Source organism: Cololabis saira, chromosome 8, assembly GCF_033807715.1.
Source record: "Cololabis saira isolate AMF1-May2022 chromosome 8, fColSai1.1, whole genome shotgun sequence".
Taxonomy (NCBI): domain Eukaryota; kingdom Metazoa; phylum Chordata; class Actinopteri; order Beloniformes; family Belonidae; genus Cololabis; species Cololabis saira.
This window is the reverse complement of record NC_084594.1, coordinates 41,306,204-41,326,207: the sequence shown is the minus strand read 5'-3', so window position 1 is coordinate 41,326,207 and position 20,004 is coordinate 41,306,204. Positions and strand designations below refer to the sequence as shown.

At 44.2% G+C, this 20,004-nt stretch overlaps 1 protein-coding gene across 2 annotated transcripts in view; it reads right to left on the bottom strand.

Moving 5' to 3' along the window:
* LOC133448969 (plexin-B1-like) overlaps positions 1-20,004 on the bottom strand; it is a 127,324-nt gene that overhangs the window by 12,452 nt on the left and 94,868 nt on the right. Inside the window, exons 11-28 of one of the 2 annotated variants that reach the window (XM_061728007.1) lie at positions 17,964-18,072; positions 15,418-16,257; positions 12,283-12,417; positions 11,418-11,540; positions 10,315-10,408; positions 10,067-10,233; positions 8,188-8,339; positions 7,991-8,096; positions 6,848-6,984; positions 6,575-6,751; positions 6,297-6,456; positions 4,927-5,175; positions 4,008-4,187; positions 3,763-3,911; positions 1,515-1,615; positions 1,171-1,388; positions 361-539; positions 221-287 (exon numbers count right to left, since the gene is read on the bottom strand). In XM_061728007.1, the coding sequence (XP_061583991.1) occupies positions 221-287; positions 361-539; positions 1,171-1,388; positions 1,515-1,615; positions 3,763-3,911; positions 4,008-4,187; positions 4,927-5,175; positions 6,297-6,456; positions 6,575-6,751; positions 6,848-6,984; positions 7,991-8,096; positions 8,188-8,339; positions 10,067-10,233; positions 10,315-10,408; positions 11,418-11,540; positions 12,283-12,417; positions 15,418-16,257; positions 17,964-18,072 (3,343 nt within the window). The remainder of the gene's footprint in view (positions 1-220; positions 288-360; positions 540-1,170; positions 1,389-1,514; positions 1,616-3,762; positions 3,912-4,007; positions 4,188-4,926; positions 5,176-6,296; positions 6,457-6,574; positions 6,752-6,847; positions 6,985-7,990; positions 8,097-8,187; positions 8,340-10,066; positions 10,234-10,314; positions 10,409-11,417; positions 11,541-12,282; positions 12,418-15,417; positions 16,258-17,963; positions 18,073-20,004) is intronic. The other variant, XM_061728009.1, reaches the window with a different exon arrangement.

Here is a 20,004-nt window from a genome sequence, read left to right as displayed (position 1 = left end):
TACACATTTAATTATCGTTATCGTCACATGACCAGCATGTTCATTGCCTCTCGTCTCGTTTTCATCAGGTGATAAAGGTTTGTTGACGACGATATTTAGTCATAATTTTCATTGAGGAAAGCAACTTTACGAAACACTAAACCTTTTTCCGAATCTGCTGTAAACAAACACATGTGCATGGCTTGAACGATGTAAAATTGGCCCAGCGGACCGGACTGACCCGCAGGAATGTGTAGAGACAGATGGACATCCAGTTGGTCAGGAGCTTCTCCACCACCGTCTCGGTTCTGCAAAGACACGCACCGTTGAGACTCTGGAGACGGTTTCTGCGCGAGCTGAAACCCGTCGCGCTCTCCTCACCTTCGCAGCATCAGCTTGGGGTTCTTGGCCACGTACTGCTCCACCAGATCGTTGAGGAGAGTCTTGAGGATGTCGGTGAAGTACTCCAGCTTTCCGTGGAGCGCCACCGTGAGCAGCGAGGCCACGTAGGCCCGGTCTCTGGGGGAGAAGGTCCTCTGGCTCTCCAGGGTGTGGATGAACTGGAACACAGAGAGGGGGTTCAGTCATGCTGCTCCCGCTCTAAAACCCGGCGTGGTCACCGTCGGAGATGGAGTGTAGCGGTGCGGGTAGTGCAGGGGTCGGGAACCCCAAATGTCCATATTGGACTAAAAACACAAAAAACTAAGGTCTGGAGCCGCAAAAAATGAAAAGTCTTGTATAAGCCTTGGAATGAAGGCAAATGGCGAAACGCGAGAAAAAAGTAAAAATTTCGAGAAAAAAGTCGAAATGTTGAGAAAAAAGTTGAAATGTCGTGATTAAAAAGGAAAGGAAAAAGGAAGAAAGAAAAAAAAAAGAAAGAAGAAAAAAAAGATAAGAAAAAAAGAAGAAAAAAAGAAAAAAAGAAAAAGAAGAAAAAAGAAAAAAAGGAAAAAAGAAGAAAAAGAGAAAAAAAGGAAAAAAGAAGAAAAAAAGGAAAAAAGAAGAAAAAAAAGAAAAAAGAAGAAAAAAGAGAAAAAGAGGAAAAAAAAGAGAAAAATGAGAAAAAAAGGAAAAAAAGGTCAAACATTTTTGTAAAAGCTCCAGGAGCCACTAGGGCGGCGCTAAAGAGCCGCATGCGGCTCTAGAGCCGCGGGTTGCCGACCCCTGGGCTAGTGTGATGACGAGCAGCACCTTGGTGAGGAAGAGTTTGCTGTTGAGCAGGTTGGACAGCTGCACCAGACCCTGCTCCACCGTCTGCCGCCGGGACTCCTGCACGTCCAGGTCTCGCCTCAGCGGGGACTCCCGGTGGCCGGGGAAGAAGATGCGCTCGGCGTAGGCCCGGTAGTCCAGGAAGGGGATGCCCGAGCCCACCAGGTCGCTGGACATGTCCATCATCTCCGTCATCAGGTCTGCATCAACGCAGAAGGAGTTGGGGGTGAACACTCTGGAGCTTGGCAGAACAGTTGGTTAAAACTGGCCCTCAACCAGAGGCAACCGGAGGCAAGGGTTAACCCTAACCCTAACCCTAACCATACCTGTGAACTCCTTCTTGCAGCGGTCCCGGACGCTGGTCTCCAGGTTCTCCAGCTGGATCTGGACCTTCTTGTAGTCCCGGAGAGCCTGCTTGCTCTTCCTCCTGAAACGGGAAGGAGCAGACGGGTCAGACGAGGCCGGAGAAACCTGCAGTTTCACCGCGGATTAGTGGATAAGAATCTCGTAATTAGTCCGGACAAACCGTCGACCGCAAGGATCTGTGTACTGAAACGTCGGTGGCACCGCAGCGGGCCGACATGTTCAACGTTAATCTGGGCTCTTTTGAAAAACCCGGCGGCCGTACTACCTGAGAACGTTTCACCACAAGACCAGTGACTCCAGGAGTGGAGAATGCCGGTAAAAGGCTTCCACTGCAGTAAGACCAGAGGTGGGTATAACGAGTTACATTTACTGGAGTAAGTTTTGGGACATTTTGTAGTTTTAGGAGTAGTTTTGAATCACTATACTTTTTACTTTTACTTGAGTAGATTTGTGAAGAAGAAACTGTTACTCTTACTCCGCTACATTAGGCTACGTTGAGTTTTTTATGAGTTCATGTTTGTTCTAGTTCTGGTTAAAAAAGAAAAGTACAAAGGCTGGAAATTTTGTGCTACTTGTGCTTAATTTATTTTTTTATTGTGTTATTATTTTATTTATTTTATTATTTATTAAAGTACTTGAATTTACTTTAAGATTATTTAAATTTTAGCTATATTTTATTAATTTTAATTCATTTTATTGATTTAATTTGCCTGAAGATGATTATTTTGTACTTTTGTCTGTTTGAATGACTGTTAAAAAAATAAATCAGACGTTACTCAACAGTTACTCAGTACTTGAGTAGTTTTTTCACCAAGTACTTTTTTACTTTTACTCAAGTAATTATTTGGATGACTACTTTTTACTTCTACTTGAGTCATATTATTCTGAGGTAACAGTACTTTTACTTGAGTACAATTTTTGGCTACTCTACCCACCTCTGAGTAAGACCCCATCATGTAATTCTCTGCAGCACATTAGGACTTATGCAACATCTCCAGCTGGCATGAACTCCTGTTATTCTCTGCAGATTCTGTTCATTCATGCATCTCAGGGACAGATTCTGCGGTGGAGCGTTGCTCTCGCAGCTGGAAACAGCAGCCGGCCGGAGGGCGGGGACGGCCGGAGCCCGGGGGCTGGATGGGAACGTACGTCCCAGTCTGGCAGCCTCTAACCTTAAACCTTTAACCGAGCTAGGGTCGCCAACCGTTCCTTGAAAAACTGAATCGTCCCGTATTTATAAACTAAAGTAGCGTCCCGTATTGAGCTGAAAAGAGACGCAATTTGTCCCGTATTACTGTGAGAGTCAGAAAATAGTCAGAAAATGCCATTGAGCTGTTGAGTTCATAAGTAATTTTTTTCTGTTTTACTACAACTGTAGCTACAGTCATGGCCTTTGAGGCACAAATATGTTTAGTTTTCTACACACTTTCTGTTTGCACTTTATTGTTGCACTAAAAAGGTGCACTATTACAGAATGGATGTTCTGCTTTCTTTCTATTGTTTTATATTAATTTATACAATCTTAAGTTAAGCAGGAAAGGTTTCTGTTTAAGAAAGATACCTATTTTTTTATTTTGTATTAAAGTGAATTGCTGGATAATAATTTGTTTTCCATGTGTTCATGGCATTCAAAAATATGCATCTAATTCAATTCAGTTTCGAGTCAAATAGTTAAAAAATCGTTTCAATCACAAAAAAGGGGCTAAAAAAAAATTCACCCTGCCAGGAAGGGTGAAGGTAATCGGGTTGTCCGGCCCTGCAGATGAGGTGACCCTTATTTATTTTACAGGAAGTTGGCGACCCTAAACCGAGCGTCAGCACGAACAGTTTCTTCGCAGGACATCATTCATGGCAGCAGTTTCATCAAATACTGAAACCAGGTTAACGTCAATGACTGACCATCATCTAAACAGTCTGTGCGACTTATTTAAACTCATGACACGCTGACGCGTTAAACACCAGATTTAGCCACAGCAGAATGTTGATTCAGTGACATCTTTCAGCATTTGACCCACAAAATTAAACAATAAAAACTCTGTGGGCCACAAGTGGGTGTTAAAACTTGTTTTTATATTGTGTCCCAATTCTGTCAAACAATCTATTTCACCCTGAACTCTGTCCGTTCAACCAACTTTTCACTCAAACTAAAATAAAAACTGATGGAACTGTCTTTTCTTTGGTCTCCAAACACAGCCCAGCTCTCCTCACCTGTAGATCAGCACGATGATGAGGACGATGAAGGCCACGATGGACGCTCCCACGCCCACTCCAATCTGGGCGTCCAGTGGAAAAGTGGACAAGCTCAGGTTGTCGTACTGAACCTTCCCCAGGGAGAAGTTCAGGTTGCCCATTTGGACCTAAAAAAACACAAACCAGAGCATTTCTGACACCGTGAGGTCGTTTCAAACGCGGATGTTGTTCCGTGCAGCGAGGAGGCGGTGCGGTGGACTCACGGTGAACTCGGGCAGCTGGTCGGAGCCCTCACATTTCTTGCAGTGGGCCCCCGGCAGCGGCTGCTGGGGCGGCGGCTCGCAGTACAGGTGGTTCCTGGTCAGGGTCTTGACGGCACACACGGCCCCCCCGATGAGAACCACCACCTCATCTTTAGTGATGGCCAGGTCCAGGTTGTCCCCCTGAGAACACACACACTCCACTTTACTCCAGCTGGTTCACGCATGGCATTTATTAACAGCTTTGAACCGGTACAGACGGTTGACTTGTGAACACAAACCCCACGAACGAGAAACGAAACAACTGATTTAGCCCCTGAATCTGAACAAAACAAACGGGCCACAGGTCTGAAAGCACCCTAAGGATCTTTGGTAGAACATTTCCTGTCGTTTTGGTCAACAAAATTGAAGACACATTTAGCAGAGTTTTTATTTTGTAATCTACATTTTATTCTCGTTTTTATTTCTCTACGCTATTGCATTATATATTTCATTTTTGTTATCGTCACATGACCAGCTTTTTCCTTGCGTCTCGTTTTCCTCAGATGATAAAGGTTTGTGATGACCATATTTAGTCATAATTTTGATAATTTTGACGAAAGGAACTTTACAATTCACCACCAGCATCCAAGAGATACAGCTGCAAAACCAACAACACAACTGTCCTGGGGTGTCCTGGTGTCACGAGCCCTTATGGACATCGTTAAGTCTGAACATGGTGTCCATGATGGACAGATGACTAGGACAGAACACTTCAGCTCCCAGTCACAGCAGTGCAGGTCAACACCGTTACCACATTATTACCTCATCAAACAGATATTATATAAGTGTTCATTCTAGACCGGTTGCCCCCATGGGTGGGCGTTGACACATGGAAATAAAACAACGATGGTTTGTAACATGGTGATGTGAGTGCTCTGACCTCCAGCTGGATGAAGCTGCCGGGGTTGTAGCGGTAAACCTTCTGGTGGTCCTGCTGGTTCAGCGGCTGCAGGGTCGGGTCGGGGTCGTAGCTGAAGGCCTGGGAGCTCAAGCTACTGAAGTCAAAGCGCAGGTTATCCAGCAGAAACTCCACCGTCACCTTTGACTCCTTATCCAGGACAACTGCGTTGACCTTCGGGGATCGGCACAGGATCAGAGAGGAAGAGTTCACTTCGCAGCGCTCCGTGAACTGAGGGGGATGAGAGGGGGGACAGTTACCTTGATGACTGAGGCACCGTTTACACGGAGCAAAAACAGTGGTGTTTTCATGCGTTTTGGCTGTTCCCTTACACGAAAACGAAGCTCAAACTCCCCCCAAAAAAGAGGGAAATGGACATTTAGGCTTCAGAACGTCACATTATGCCACATAAACGTCACCACCGTCATGAGTGCGACCTGTGTTTACAATTTGTTTGACCACCGTCAATATTTTCTTGTATTTTACCTGTTTTATATTCTAAAGTCACACTTAAAAGTAACTCCACTTCTCTGTCACTCCAAACGAAAGACTCTCTTCCGTCTTGGAAGTAACTGGAAGTTACTCGTGTCATTTGTTGATGTTTTTTTCCAGGACTCTGATTGGCTAGCATGACTTTATCTTCTCGTTACACTGCCCCCTGCAGGTTTGGCTGCTCATAGCAGCTTAACAGCTATTTATGCGGGTTGGTGTAAATCAGGGATCGCCAACCCGCGGCTCTAGAGCCGCATGCAGCTCTTTAGCGCCGCCCTAGTGGCTCCTGGAGCTTTAAAAAAAATGTTTGACCTTTTTTTCCTTTTTTTCTTCTTTTTTCTTTTTTGACTTTTTTCTCGAAATTTTGACTTTTTTCACGAAATTTTGACTATTTCTTCGACATTTCAACTTTTTTCTCAAGATTGTATTTCAACATTTTTCTTGACATTTTGACTTTTTTTCGAAGTACATAATGAAAAAAAAAATCCTCCCCCAGCATGTGTTGTCTTCATTCCAAGGCTTACACAAGACATTTAATTTTTTGCGGCTCCAGACATATTTGTTTTGTGTTTTTGGTCCAATATGGCTCTTTCAACATTTTGGGTTGCCGACCCCTGGTGTAAATTCAAAACATAGAAGGGGTAATTTTTGTTTTTGTGAATACCCGGCTATGTGTGAACCTGGCTTGAAACATAAAAGATTGACCCTGACAGCAGATTAGTGAAGGAAAATGACATGAAAGGCCTCAGACCACTTTGGTTTACTAATTTCAGATTTTTAAACTGGCAGAAGACGATAGGCTTGTTTTGGAAGGCGAGAAATGAGGGGAAAAAAAAGAACAATTTTTTTAACACACACACCTGCAAGGGGGTTTTGTCCTGGTCCTCCCGGTTCTCCAGGTTCCTCCTCTTCCTCCTCCTCCTGGTCCCCTGGCCGACGGCCTTGCGTGAGGTCACCACCATCTGCGGCTCCTGCACCACGTCCAGGTTGTGTCCGGACACGTAGATCAGCCGGCCGCCACTGAAACCCACAAACACAGCTCGTCACCGGGGAGGAGGGACACACACACACACACACACACACACACACACACACACGCCCTGCCAGGCTGCTCACAGCGAGCGGCGTCCGGACGCACCTCAGGAAGCTCCGGGGCGGCGCGGCGGCGGTGACGTTGGGGTTGGGGGTGTAGCGGTAGGACGGCGTGTGCAGGTGGCGCTGGTTGTTGCCGTAGTGGAGCGTGAGCCGGTGGTCTCCCGTCACGTTGCTGCTCCCCGTCACGCACACCACGCTGGAGCTGCGGACCTCCGACGCTCTGGGGGGAGACAGGACCAGGTCAATCCAGAGAGTTCTGTCGTAAACCCTCGCCGACTGGGGCGGGAAACGCTCTCGGGGCGGCGGCCAGCCTCACATCTTACAGGGCACCCCTCCCACGGTGATGCTGAGGTCGGAGGGCCGGCCCGTCATCAGGTGCCGGCCCGTGACGGTCAGGGACGTCCCGCCTGCCTTCGGCCCCCGTTCAGGCCACACCTCCATCACAAACGGGTCCTGAGGGACGGAGAGACACCAAGTCGTTTACCTTTACACAAATCATACTTAGGAAGAAGAAATGAAATATGCAGCGTTCAGTTATTCTGCTCCTCACCGGTGGAACAAACTTCCTGTAGACCTGAGGTCTGCTCCAACTGTAGATCCTTTAAATCAGGACTAAAAACATTACTGTTTACTCAAGCTACTCTTACAGGACTGTCTCAGAAAATTTGAATATTGTGATAAAGTTCTTTATTTTCTGTAATGCAATTAGAAAAAAAGTCATACATTCTGGATTCATTACAAATCAACTGAAATATTGCAAGCCTTTTATTATTTTAATATTGCTGATTGTGGTTTACAGTTTAAGATTAAGATTCCCAGAATATTTTAATTTTTTGAGATAGGATATTTGAGTTTTATTAAGCTGTAAGCCATGATCAGCAATATTAAAATAATAAAAGGTTTGCAATATTTCAGCTGATTTGTAATGAATCCAGAATGTATGACATTTTTGCATTACAGAAAATAAAGGACTTTATCACAATATTCAAATTTTCTGAGACAGTCCTGTAAATTAAATACTTACCTGCGGTACTCTACTGCCCTCACTTTTAACAACTTGTGCTTTTTATTATTATTATTATTATTTTTTTTTTTTTTTTTTTTTATTATTATTATTTTACCTTCTTTTCTCATAATTTTATTTCATTTTTCATTTTATTTACTGTCTAATTATGTCTTGCCGCTTTTAATGTTGATGTAAAGCACTTTGAATTACCTTGTGTTGAATTGTGCTATATAAATAAACTTGCCTTGCCTATCTGACAATAAAAACACAAACAACGACATTCACTGTAATAACAGCAATAAAAATACTGTTTTCTTCTGAAAGTGTTTTTAGGAACATCCTCGTCAACTTAAAGAACCAAACCAAAACCAAACTGGCGTTTACTACTCCGATGCTAATTTCAGAGCCGTTAAATACAGCAGGGGGCTCCAGCGTAGCGTGAAAACAACGTACCTGGTAGCTGAAGCTCTGGTTGGAGCGGCCGAACTCTCCCCCGCTCACCTCCACGGACACGTGTCCCACCTTCTCCCCCCGACTGGCTCTGGTCCTGCACACGATCCTGCAGCACAGACACGTCTCCATAGTTGCTCTCCGTAAACTCAGCGCTTAATTCACCGCACCAGGTCCTGGGCCCCGGCAGCCACACGTACCTGGAGGAGACCTCGTACAGCTCGGGGAGGACGCTGCACGGCACGCCGGCCACCGTCACCGAGTGCAGGATGTCTGCAGACTTCTGGCCCAGGTTGGAGCCCGAGATGGTCAGCATGGTGCCTCCTTCCAGGATCCCGGAGAGAGGCTCGATCTAGAGGAGACACCGGAGGAGCGGGAAGACTCAACTTTTACTGGTTTCTAGGGGTGTAACAATATATCGTGCCATGAAATCTCGCGATATTGGATTATTAATAGCCTATGTGTTGACTAGTAACGCGCAGTGTATTGGTGCCGACCGCGCCTCGACCCGCGGACGAAAATCTTACTCTGCTCAGAAGAAACTAGTACCGTTTTGGTCCCGATCACGGGACTCTAGCAGGGTTTTGAGCTCTGAACTTTTACTTATGTAAGGCTGGTGTAGAGTTAAGCCTTACCTTATTAAATTAAATCTTTTTCGGGTCGTGAGTAGGATAAACATGGGGACAACTTCTGCTGAGTTCCAGTGTACTTTAATGTCCCTCAACAGTTTTAGTTCAGTTTGTGGAAAAAGGTTGGCCTGGCTTTCTCTTTAAAACTTAAACAGTTAAAGCATTACAAACTGTAACCATAGGGCAAACGTACAGTATTGTTTTGTATTTTGTGTCTTTCAAATAAAAGACCATTTTTTCCAGTCATATGTTCCTCATTCAAGGTTGTTAAAAAATACTGCTATAATATCGTATCGTATCGTTATCGTGACCTCAATATCGTGTATCGTACCGTATCGTGAGATTAGTGTATCGTTACACCTCTACTGGTTTCTAAACTTCGAAACTGGAAAATAACAGAGATGGATGGATGGAACCAGAGAGAAGGCATTTCTTCCCAAAAAGCGAAGACTTCCTGTAAATATCTCTAAAAATGGGAAACCGAATTTACTTTCCTAAAGAGGAGCAGGAAGTTACAGTTATGTGTTCTAAAGATGTGTAACTGCGTTGTTAGTGTCTCTCATGGGGGAAGGAACGATGTCAGTCAGTGAATACCAGAAAGCCACATGAATGAAAATGATAAATTAAAAGAAAATGTAAATGTTTCACTTGAAGACAATCAATGTGTATATAAACCGAAAATATTTAAGATAATTAAATGTGCTTTAATTCACTTTTGTGTTTTCATTTAGGCTCTATTATAGGAATTACACACATAGGAATGTCCACAGCATTTCAGTGTCAACAAAGGTCGTCCTGTCAGGCTATGAGCACATAATTGTAGTTTGTAAGTGGTTGACAGGTAGTTATTTTGGATTTCTCGTAAATCTGTCTTAAAATGTAATACTGGACCTGGGTTGAGCTGGTGGGACAGCGGCGGGAAAATTTCCCGTATTTTCAAATTTATAAAAAGGTATATGGAGCTAGAACAGTCATAATTCGCAAATGCACACACCGTTTCACAAATGCACAGGACAAGTTTCACACGTGCGTAGGACAAGATATACAAATGTATTTTTGATGCACACACAAATATAACCTGATTTACAAAGGTTTTTTTGTCTGTGAGCTGCGCTGGATTTGCGTGTGACTTTTGAGACTCCCCTGATGTGACTCGATCCACAAATGTTTTTTTTAACACAGAAGGATCTGCAACCAATCAGATGTCTTCCTTTGTTTCAGCCAATCATAAGAGCGAACCCACGTGGGGGACGATTTACTCATAAACCAATCAGATTAAAGGGGCAGATGCACCTGCTGTTTGAGCTGCGTTAGCGCCGTTCTGATCTGCCACGGTGTGTGCATTTGCCTATAATGGCTGAATTATGAGACTGTTCTAGCTCCATAGGTATGATCTGGCCCCCCCTATGAGAAATGTTGGAGGTGCCGGGGCGTGTGAGTGGAGACTCACGGCGTGGATGACGGGGGCGGGACACGTCTGCTGGACGGGCTGGCCGCAGGAGTCGGCGTACACGCAGCTGCCCCGCGGGGCCCCGCACCACACGCAGCCGTACTTCTGGTCGGCCGTGTGGCAGCGGCTGCAGTCGGACCGGCCCACCGAGCAGTTGTACAGGGTCACTGTGGGGGAGAGGGGGGCGTCACGGCGAGGCTCGGACCGGAGCATCAGCGCCGCCGCCGCGGGGTTAAACGTCACCTTACCAAACAAGTCCGGAGAGCTGTCCACGTGGAACGTGTCCCTCCTCTTCACGTACACCATGGCCTTGTACTCGTGCACCGGAGCAGAGTACGAGTACTGGGGGAGGAAACAAAATAAAGAGTGGTCTCTCAGGACCGATGGATCATGACATCATCAATAACACATGCAGATTCAATGTGATGGAAAATCCATGATGGGAGGAAGTGCCGTTCGTCTCCCTGGAAGTTCCTCCTTCAACCTCTCCACAGGCTCAATAACATCATTAGCTTATTTTGTACTTATTATTGATACACATATTTGTTTTCCATTATTACATGTGGCACTAAAGAGTGAGATAATCCAGTTTAATTCCATATGTGTAAAGCTCACTGTACATGTGTAAATGATAATAAAAGGCTTTCTATTCTATTATTGATCTATTCATTCATTTATTCATTAGGTAAATCGCCCACACGCTCCATTCTGACTCAAAACTCTCCTTCAAGTCCTTCTGGTCCCTAATGAACAAACTAATGATAATAACAATAATAACAATAATAATAATAATAATAATTATTATTATTATTATAATAATAATAGCTATGTGGGGGTTTTCTTTTATATTTAAGAGCGTAAAGAGCCTCCACGGTGCCAGCTATCTCATTATCGTGACGTTTTCTGTTGGCCAGTTAATTGGACAAGACTTATTGACAAGATGTATTGATTATTAGTGACAAGACTTATTGATTATCATTGACAAGACTTATATATTCTTCTAGCGCATTTCTGTTCATTCTTCCACTTCCAGTTTGAACTGAGCGACTCCAGGGTATTCCAGCGGCTCAGCCGACCACTTTCCCTCTTCCCATCGTATATTACAAATCTGATTCTGTTGCACAGGAACACATTGTGTTTTGGTGAGTTAAAGACAAAAACCAACACACTTTAGTGCCACAGATGAAACGTGCTCAGCTGTAAATCACTAAACATGGCTCAACAGGACATCATCCGATACGGCGCCTCAACAGTTATCAAATCTAATTGTTTTATTCCAGATTAGACTGAAATGTTGGTTTTCCCTGTTACAGCATGAGTTCAAGCACTTGGGTGATTCCTGAAAGCAGACCTGGTGGAGCTGGCAGGTGATGTCGAAGTCGGTGGGACTGTCGTCGTCCACCTCCACGTAGGCGTCCACCACCACCGTCTGGCCCTCGATGATCAGCACACACTCGTAGTCCAGGTCTGCGTCCTGCACACACCACACTCACGTTCACACAGGCATCACCGGTGGGGATGACAGGCGGATATGGAGCTAGAACAGTCTCATAATTCCATAATTCACAAATGCACACACCGATTCGCAAATGCACAGGACAAGTTTCACAAATGCACAGAACAATTCACACGTGCGTAGGACAAGATATACAAATGTATTTTTGATGCACACACAAATATAACCTGATTTACAAAGGTTTTTTTGTCTGTGAGCTGCGCTGGATTTGCGTGTGACTTTTGAGACTCCCCACGAGTAAGTCGTGTTTTTTCCACTGCTCTGCGTCCCCCACGTGGGTGCGCTCTTATGATTGGCTGAAACAAAGGAAGACATCTGATTGGTTGCAGATCCTTCTGTGTTAAAAAAAACGTATTTGTGGATCGAGTCACGTCAGGAGAGTCTCAAAAGTCACACGCAAATCCAGCGCAGCTCACAGACAAAAAAACGTTTGTAAATCAAGTTATATTTGTGTGTGCATCAAAAATACATTTCTATATCTTGTCCTACGCACGTGTGAATTGTTCTGTGCATTTGTGAAACTTGTCCTGTGCATTTGTGAATCGATGTGTGCATTTGTGAAACGGTGTGTGCATTTGCGTATTATGAGACTGTTCTAGCTCCATAGGCGGATGCTGAGCAGCGGCGACGCGCAGCGGGTCACCCTCCACCCTCCACCCTCCACCCTCCACCCTGCACCCTCCCCTCTGCAGCGCCTCACCTGGTACAGGTGCAGGTTGTAGGCCAGTAGCGTGATCTTCCTCTCCACCTGGACGGGCAGCAGGGACAGACCCTGGACCTTCTCCACGCAGGGACAAGCTGAGGACCCCCAGCTCATGTAGGAACCCTCATCCCCCTGTGGTGGAATACACACAAACTAAACATCAACTGCATTTTCTAACAACCTAATGATGCAGATGAAATTAACCTCTAAAAATAAATACAATTCTTCTATTATTTCAATCATTTTCAAATGTTTTCCTACACAGGATCACTCCTATAAATGAGAATATCACTAATAAAATTTCTGTCCTCCATCTTTGATGCTGCTGATGTGAGTTTGTCTCATCCTCCCAGGAACTTTGTGATTTGGATCAATTCCAATCAGACTTTTTTATGATTTCCCTTCAACAGCAGAGGCGTCCCCTGGGACTCCCACAGAGACGGATGCTTAGATGGTCTTGTGCTTCACCTTGGACACCACCCTGGGGTCCATGTTCAGGGTGGTGGACACCAGGACACCAAACAGCACTTTTAACCCTTTAACCGTCCCTGACGGCAGACTGAAGACACCGGGATGCTGACTACAGGACGCTGTCCTGTCTTACGTCACTGCTGTCAAACACCGGTTCATCTTCTCTTGGAGCACCAACTCATTTGTCCAGACCAGTTTTCATTAGTTTAGTTTCTTAAAGGGGACCTATTATGGGATCTAATACCTATTTTAAACAGGTCTTGAATGTCTTAAAAACAAGCTTTTGATTGTTTTTGCTAGATAAATTAGAAATTCAGCCTCTGAGCCATGTTTTTATCATCCCAGTCTCTAACCTCATTATCTATGCAGGATTCTGAGTGGGCGGGGCTATGATAATGAGGCTCTGTGCTGATTGGCTGTCTGAATGACGTGATACACCGCTACGAAAAAATGGAGGAAGCTCCGGCCGGTGGAGTTAGTTGTGGGCGTGGTTTCACGCATCGGAGGCCAACCTATGTAAATTGCATTTTGGTTACGTAACGAAAGGGAGCAGAATGTGAACAGCTCGTAGATCCACATCACAGACTGCGTTTCCATGCATCAATAACCCTTTTAAAACCGTAATATTAGCAATAACCCGGTTTGGCACGCCCGTGTAAACACCAATAACCCCTTTGAATAACCCGAATTTGCTCATATTCGGATTTTTAAAAACCCCAATATGAGCCCTGGGTTACTCCTTTTAAAACCTGAATATTGGGTCATGTAAACACCAAACGGAATATCTCCATCAAACGGAACAGGAATTAGTTTTCTGCACATGCTCTGTTCACAAGGAATCCTGGTCTTTTGAGTCCAGGAAGTTCTTATAAACACGGAGAAACAAGACCAGGAGGAGACTAATCACTTCATAAATGTAATGAAGGATATGAACATTTCTGCATTTGTAGACGGTAGAAAGTACGGGGATAGCCAGATTTACAAGAAGGTGAGCAAAAAGTTTCGCGAAGCAGCATTTGTTTTGAATTTGGATACAGGAAGAAGCGGAAATGACGGGAATTGCGTCATCACGTTCTCTGTGCGTCGCTGGTTTGATCCAGATATTCCAAATGATTAATTACCATGTAAACAGGGATAACCCTGTTTGCTCATGCATGTAAACGGAATATTCCCAATGTTTCAGTAACCGGAATATTAACAATAACCCGAATTTTGACTGCATGTAAACGTAGTCACACTGGGCGGCTGTACAGACACTGCAGAATTTAGTTGCTTTCCTCCTTCTCTGAGTTGGCAGGCTGAGGGGAGACCACTTTATATATGTTAAAGCAAGAGAAACATGTTTTTCATAATAGGTCCCCTTTAAATAATGATTTTACTTGCATCAGTTTCAACTTATTTAATTGATTGTTGAGGGGTTTTCTTTTCTTTAATCAAAGGAAGCAAACACATTTGTCCACATCTGTACAGTATACGGTGTACGTACACACACACACACACACACACACACACACACACACACACACACACACACACACACACACACACACACAAACACACACACACACACACACACACGCGCACACACACACACACACACACACACACACACACACACACACACACACACACACACACACACACACACACACACACAGGAAGAAGAGTGTTTAGTGTGAGTGTTACAGTGAACGTTGAACGTGAATAATTAATGACGGCGACTGCTGTAGTGTTGACAGGAAGCAGCTGCTCTCATCAGTTCAACGGTGAGCGGAAACAAAAGCAAACCCGTATTAGTTTAGAAGAGCGAGGACAGACGAACAGACGGGCAGGACGGAGCCCTGGACAGAGCTGGGAACACCGGGGGCTGATGGGAGATCTGGAGAGAGGAAGCAGCAGCAGCAGCGGTGCGAGGAGGGCGGAGCACTGCAAAAACTCTAAATCTTACCAGGAATATTTGTCTTATTTCTAGTTAAAATGTCTCATTTTTAGTCAAAAAATCTCATTACACTTAAAACAAGAGTCATTACCAGAAAAATAACTTGTTATTTGACAATTTTCACCTATCTCAAGTAAGTTTTCTCAACATTTTGACTTTTTTCTCCACATTTTGACTTTTTCTCTCCACATTTTGACTTTTTCTCTCCACATTTTGACTTTTTCTCTCCACATTGACTTTTTCTCTCCACATTGACTTTTTCTCTCCACATTGACTTTTTTCTCCACATTTTGACTTTTTCTCTCCACATTTTGACTTTTTTGTCCACATTTTGACTTTTTCTCTCCACATTTTGACTTTTTCTCTCCACATTTTGACTTTTTTTCTCCACATTTTGACTTTTTTCTCAACATTTTGACTTTTTTCTCAACATTTTGACTTTTTTCCTCAACATTTTGACTTTTTTTTCTAATTTTTTTTTCTCAAGATTTATCTTCTCATTACAAGCAAAAAATCTTGTTCCACTGGCAGATTTTTCTACTTATTTCAAGTGAAAATCTACTTGAAACAGGCGAAAATTGTCAAATAAGTTATTTTTCCTTGTTATAGTCTTGTTATAAGTGTAATGAGATTTTTTTGACTAAAAATGAGACATTTTAACTAGAAATAAGAAACATTCTTGTTAAGATGTTGAGTGTTTGCAGTGAGGCGGCTGGACTCACCGGGAGGAAGCTCTCGGCCTGATCGTACTGGTAGTCCGGCTCCAGCTCCGAGTCGCTGTCCCCCAGGGCGGGGTAGGAGTGCAGGCCGCGCTCCTCCTCCCCGTCCCCCGACAGCACCGGGGGCGCTGAGAACGCCAGGGTGTCGTTCCCGTCCGTGAGGCCGTCCTCTTCTTTAGTCCAGCGGAGCAGGTCGGGGTCCACGGCGACAGCGGGGTCCTCGGCCTCGGTGTGGGAGTCCTGGGGGGGGGTCGGCGTGGGGGTCCCGGTCAGCTCCAGCTCCGGGTCAGGGGAGGGTTCAGGGTGGGCCAGCGTGGGCGGCGGGAGGCCGAGCGAGGACAGGGTGGGAGGCTCGGCCAGGCTCAGGGTGGCGTCGGTGCTGCCGGGGCTGGAGTCCACTCCCTCCTCCTCGGAGGTTTCTGAGATCATGAGAGGCATGACGGGCTCCGGGTCTCCGCTGAGACCGTCAGCTGCAGTGACGGGGGTCAGATCCACCTCCAGGGTGGGGGTGACGGCCTCAGAGCTGCTCTGGGTGGCGGCGGCGCTGACCTCCTCCTCCAGCTCCGACGGGAGCGTGGGGAGAGCTGCTGCTGCCGTGGTGAGCGGCGGTGCAGCGGTCCACGGAGCAGGCTGGGTGCTGCGCCACGCCGCCTGATGGGTGGTGGGAGGAACGTGCGTGGGAGAGCTGGTCGTCTCCTGAAGCGCTGCCGTGGTGGCAGGGACTGCAGCCGTCGTGCTGGTCGTGGTGGTGACGGCTTTAACGGTGGATGTTTGTGAAGCCATGGTGGTGGTGGCGGCTGGTTTAATTGTAGTGGTGGGAGGAGATGAGGTGGGGAGTTTAAACTGGTGATGGGAGGAAGAGGGAGAGACACGAGGGGAGGGTGAGACAGAAATAAATAAAACTTAAAGGAAAGTAAGAGTACCGTATTTTCCGCACTATAAGGCACATAAAAGCTGTTAATTTTCTCAAAAACCGGCAGTGCTTTATATATGATCTAGGCCTGTGTTGAAAAAAAATAGATTTTCCGATTCCAAATCGATTCTCATATTAATTCCTAAAAATCGATTCGTAGGTCTAAAGACATCATTTCATTACAACTTTTTGTATTTTGTGTTTATGCCCAAAAAAGTCATGTTTTGTTGGACACGAGAATAACTGGTGCCATGTTTTTGCCTTTAAGTATGTTTAAAGGTATGAAAACATGAAAGTTTTCAGTTATAACTGCATAAATTGTCTATATTTCATTACTTTATATACGGTTTTGGGGTTACATTTGCATAAAATGCTAAAAATTAAAAACCAAAATAGACCAAAAATTGAAATCATTAAAAAGGAATGTGGGAAAAATTAAAAACGATTTCATCTGTCTCTGTTTCCTCCCTGGATCTGTTTGATAATTCTGAACCACACGATGTTTCTGAAAGCAGTTCTATCAGCATTTTGGGAGCTGATTGGTCCTTACAGCATCATTAGCTGCTGTTACTAGTATTAATATGTTGCATAACTACAGTCACATAATTCATGCAACATCTCAAAAAACAGTTTTAATAACACTAACCCAAATCAATATCGGAATCGGATGGAATCAAATCTTGATAATTGATTCTGAATCTTAAGAATCGGAATCGAATCTTGACATTTTAATCGATCCCCAGCCCTAATATGATCTTTACGGAAAGTTACCGTAGTCAGGGGGATTGTGGGTACTGTAATTGGTGTCATTGAAGCAACAGCGCTAAAACCAGCAGGAATCGTCACAGACGTTCAAGACGACAGACGCGTTGGATGCTGCATCATCCAGCTGTTCTGTTCCAACACGGAGGAAGATTTAGAGGGATTCAGGGATGAACTGGAAAAGTTCCCCTCTGCGTTTGTTTTGGGAGTGAACAAAATCTTCAAAAAGCTGGTTTTTATTGTGTTAATAAAGTTTGACTTAAAGTACCTTTCTTCTAGCATTTTGTAGCATTTCCTGTCCATCAGGTAGATGCTAACTCCACCCTAGCCACTATAGTACGGGATCTTACCGTATATTCTGTGCGCCTTATAGTGCGGAAAATACGGTACAACAGATCTCAAATGTGTTAAACGGATGGATTACTTTTGTTACAAATGTTTGAACTGGGAAATGAGCAGAAATAAAACCATCATCAAAATGAAACTTAATGTGTCTGAAGCCATTTCTCCATCCTCTTTATTTTATTTATACACTCCATGTCCCCCCTCCCCCCTAAATAAATAAAACCAGTTTCATGATGGTGTTTGAAGCCATGCTTCAAACATGGCTTCTGGGAAACCCTCAGGTATAGATGCTTGTGGTGAAACACATCACACACTCTGAACCCTCACAACTTTGTAGCTCTGGTTTACAGATCAACAAGTAATTCACATTTTCTGAAAGAATCTCAACACAAATGAAACACGATTTCTAATAAGTGGTGATGGGTCTGACGACCTCATTCCACTTTAACTCTGCTAAGTCTTCACATTTTAGCTGTTAGCGTCTTTGCTCCAACACTAAAACAAACCTTGGTGTCATGCAGCCACTTACATGTTGGTTGTAGATCATCACTCCTTGTGCACAGACGGGCTTGTGGGTGCACAAGTGCTGGTGAACACACCAGTTACAGCCCCATTTGCTCAAAACACACCCACGACATCTACAATCACACACGACAATATGCAGACGTTAGAGACAGCAGACAACGACCCTCTGCAGACTGAGATAAAACAATTACATGAGACAGGAGCTGCTGGAAGAAAGAAATGGTGAGACGGCTAACTGTTTTGTTGTGTTTTTGGTCATATTGTCATAGAAACAACATGGTAGGAAAAACCTGCAGAGAAGCAAGGAAGGAAGCATTACTGTATGTGGTGCTTTATTGTTAGTTTTTCTTGCATATTGCGGGAACGGAGCAGCAGGTTTGCACTCTTCTGCACAGGTATCTGTTATTATCACGCTATCTGTTATCTGTTAGCTTTCATGTGCCGACTTCCAACAACGGGACTTTGATCATCAGCATGAACCCTTGCAGTTCGAGGGTGATGACTATTGATCGTCTTTAGGTTGGGAAAAACATACTTCTAAAAAGAGAAACGGCCAAATCAAATCAACCGTTGGATGCACAAAGACAAGAAAGGACACAGAACAGGTGACAGAACAGGTGACTGAACACCAAAATGGCTGGAAGAGGACAGGAGACCACAGGACTGGTGAAGAGACCCCCCCGACAGTAAAAGAGTAAAGGCTCAAGGACAGAACAATGTTGGACTAGGCCTGTGTTGAAAAAAAAAAAATCGATTTTCCGATTCTAAATCAATTATCATATTAATTCCTAAAAATCGATTCGTATGTCTAAAGATCGATTTTTTTTTCATCATTACATTACAACTTTTGGTATTTTTTGGTTTATGACCAAAAAAGGAATGTTTTGTTGGACACTAGAATAACTTGTTTTTGCCTTTTAAATATGTTTAAAGGTATGAAAACATTAAAGTTTGCAGTTATAATCTCATAAATTGTCTATATTTGTCTATAATTATCTATATTTTATACTTTATATACTGTCTTAGGGTTACATTTGCATAAAATGTTTGCTGCCCTGTTTCCTCCCTGGATCTGTTTGATAATTCTGCCCCACACGATGTTTCTGAAAGCAGTTCTATCAGCATTCTGGGAGCTGATTGGTCCTTACAGCATCATTAGCTGCCAATACTTGCTGTTTAATCTCAATATAATACTAGTAGTAATATTTTGCATAACTACAGTCATATAATTCATGCAACAGCTCAAAAAACTGTTTTAATAACACTAACCCAAATCAATATTGGAAACGAATTGGATCGAATCAAATGGTAATAATCAATTCTGAATCTTAAGAATCGGAATCGAGTCCTGACATTTGAATCAATCAGCCCTGTGTTGGACGGCCTCAGAAGACACCTGAAATGTCTGGAATGAGATTCTCTGGACCAATGACACAGAGACAGACTTGTGTCAGAATAACAGGAAGAGAAAAGTCTGAAGGGGCAGAAGAAGAACGACCCAGAGCATCACATGTTGAACACGGTGGAGGTGCAGTCATGGTATGGGCATGCTCATCAGGGGCATGCATCAGTCCTGGTGATGATGCAGGACGTGTTCAACATATGGTGCTTTTCCACTAGTGCCTACTCAGCCCGACTCGGCTCTCCTCCACTCGGTTTGGTTCTTTCCCATTAGGGGTCTAATGTGCCGAGTAGATACTTTTCTGTATCTATTCTGCCGAGGTTCTAAGCGGCTGAGTCGGCTGTATCTGACATTATCACACTACAGACCACCGATTGGTCGGGGGGTTGGAGTCAGACGTCTGAGTCAGGATGTGACATCAGAGAAAGAGCGACTCGCTGCTTGAAGCCTTCTCTCCCTCCGTTGTTTTAATTTTTACATTGAATACAAGCCACAGAGCAAGCAGCAGATATATCATATCATCCAATAATAAAATAAAATTGTAATTATTACTTTTAAGGCTCGTATGGGGCTAGCTCCTGATTCCATAGCTGACCTCCTGACCTCATACGAGCCTGAACGCACCCTGAGATCCTCTGGTGGG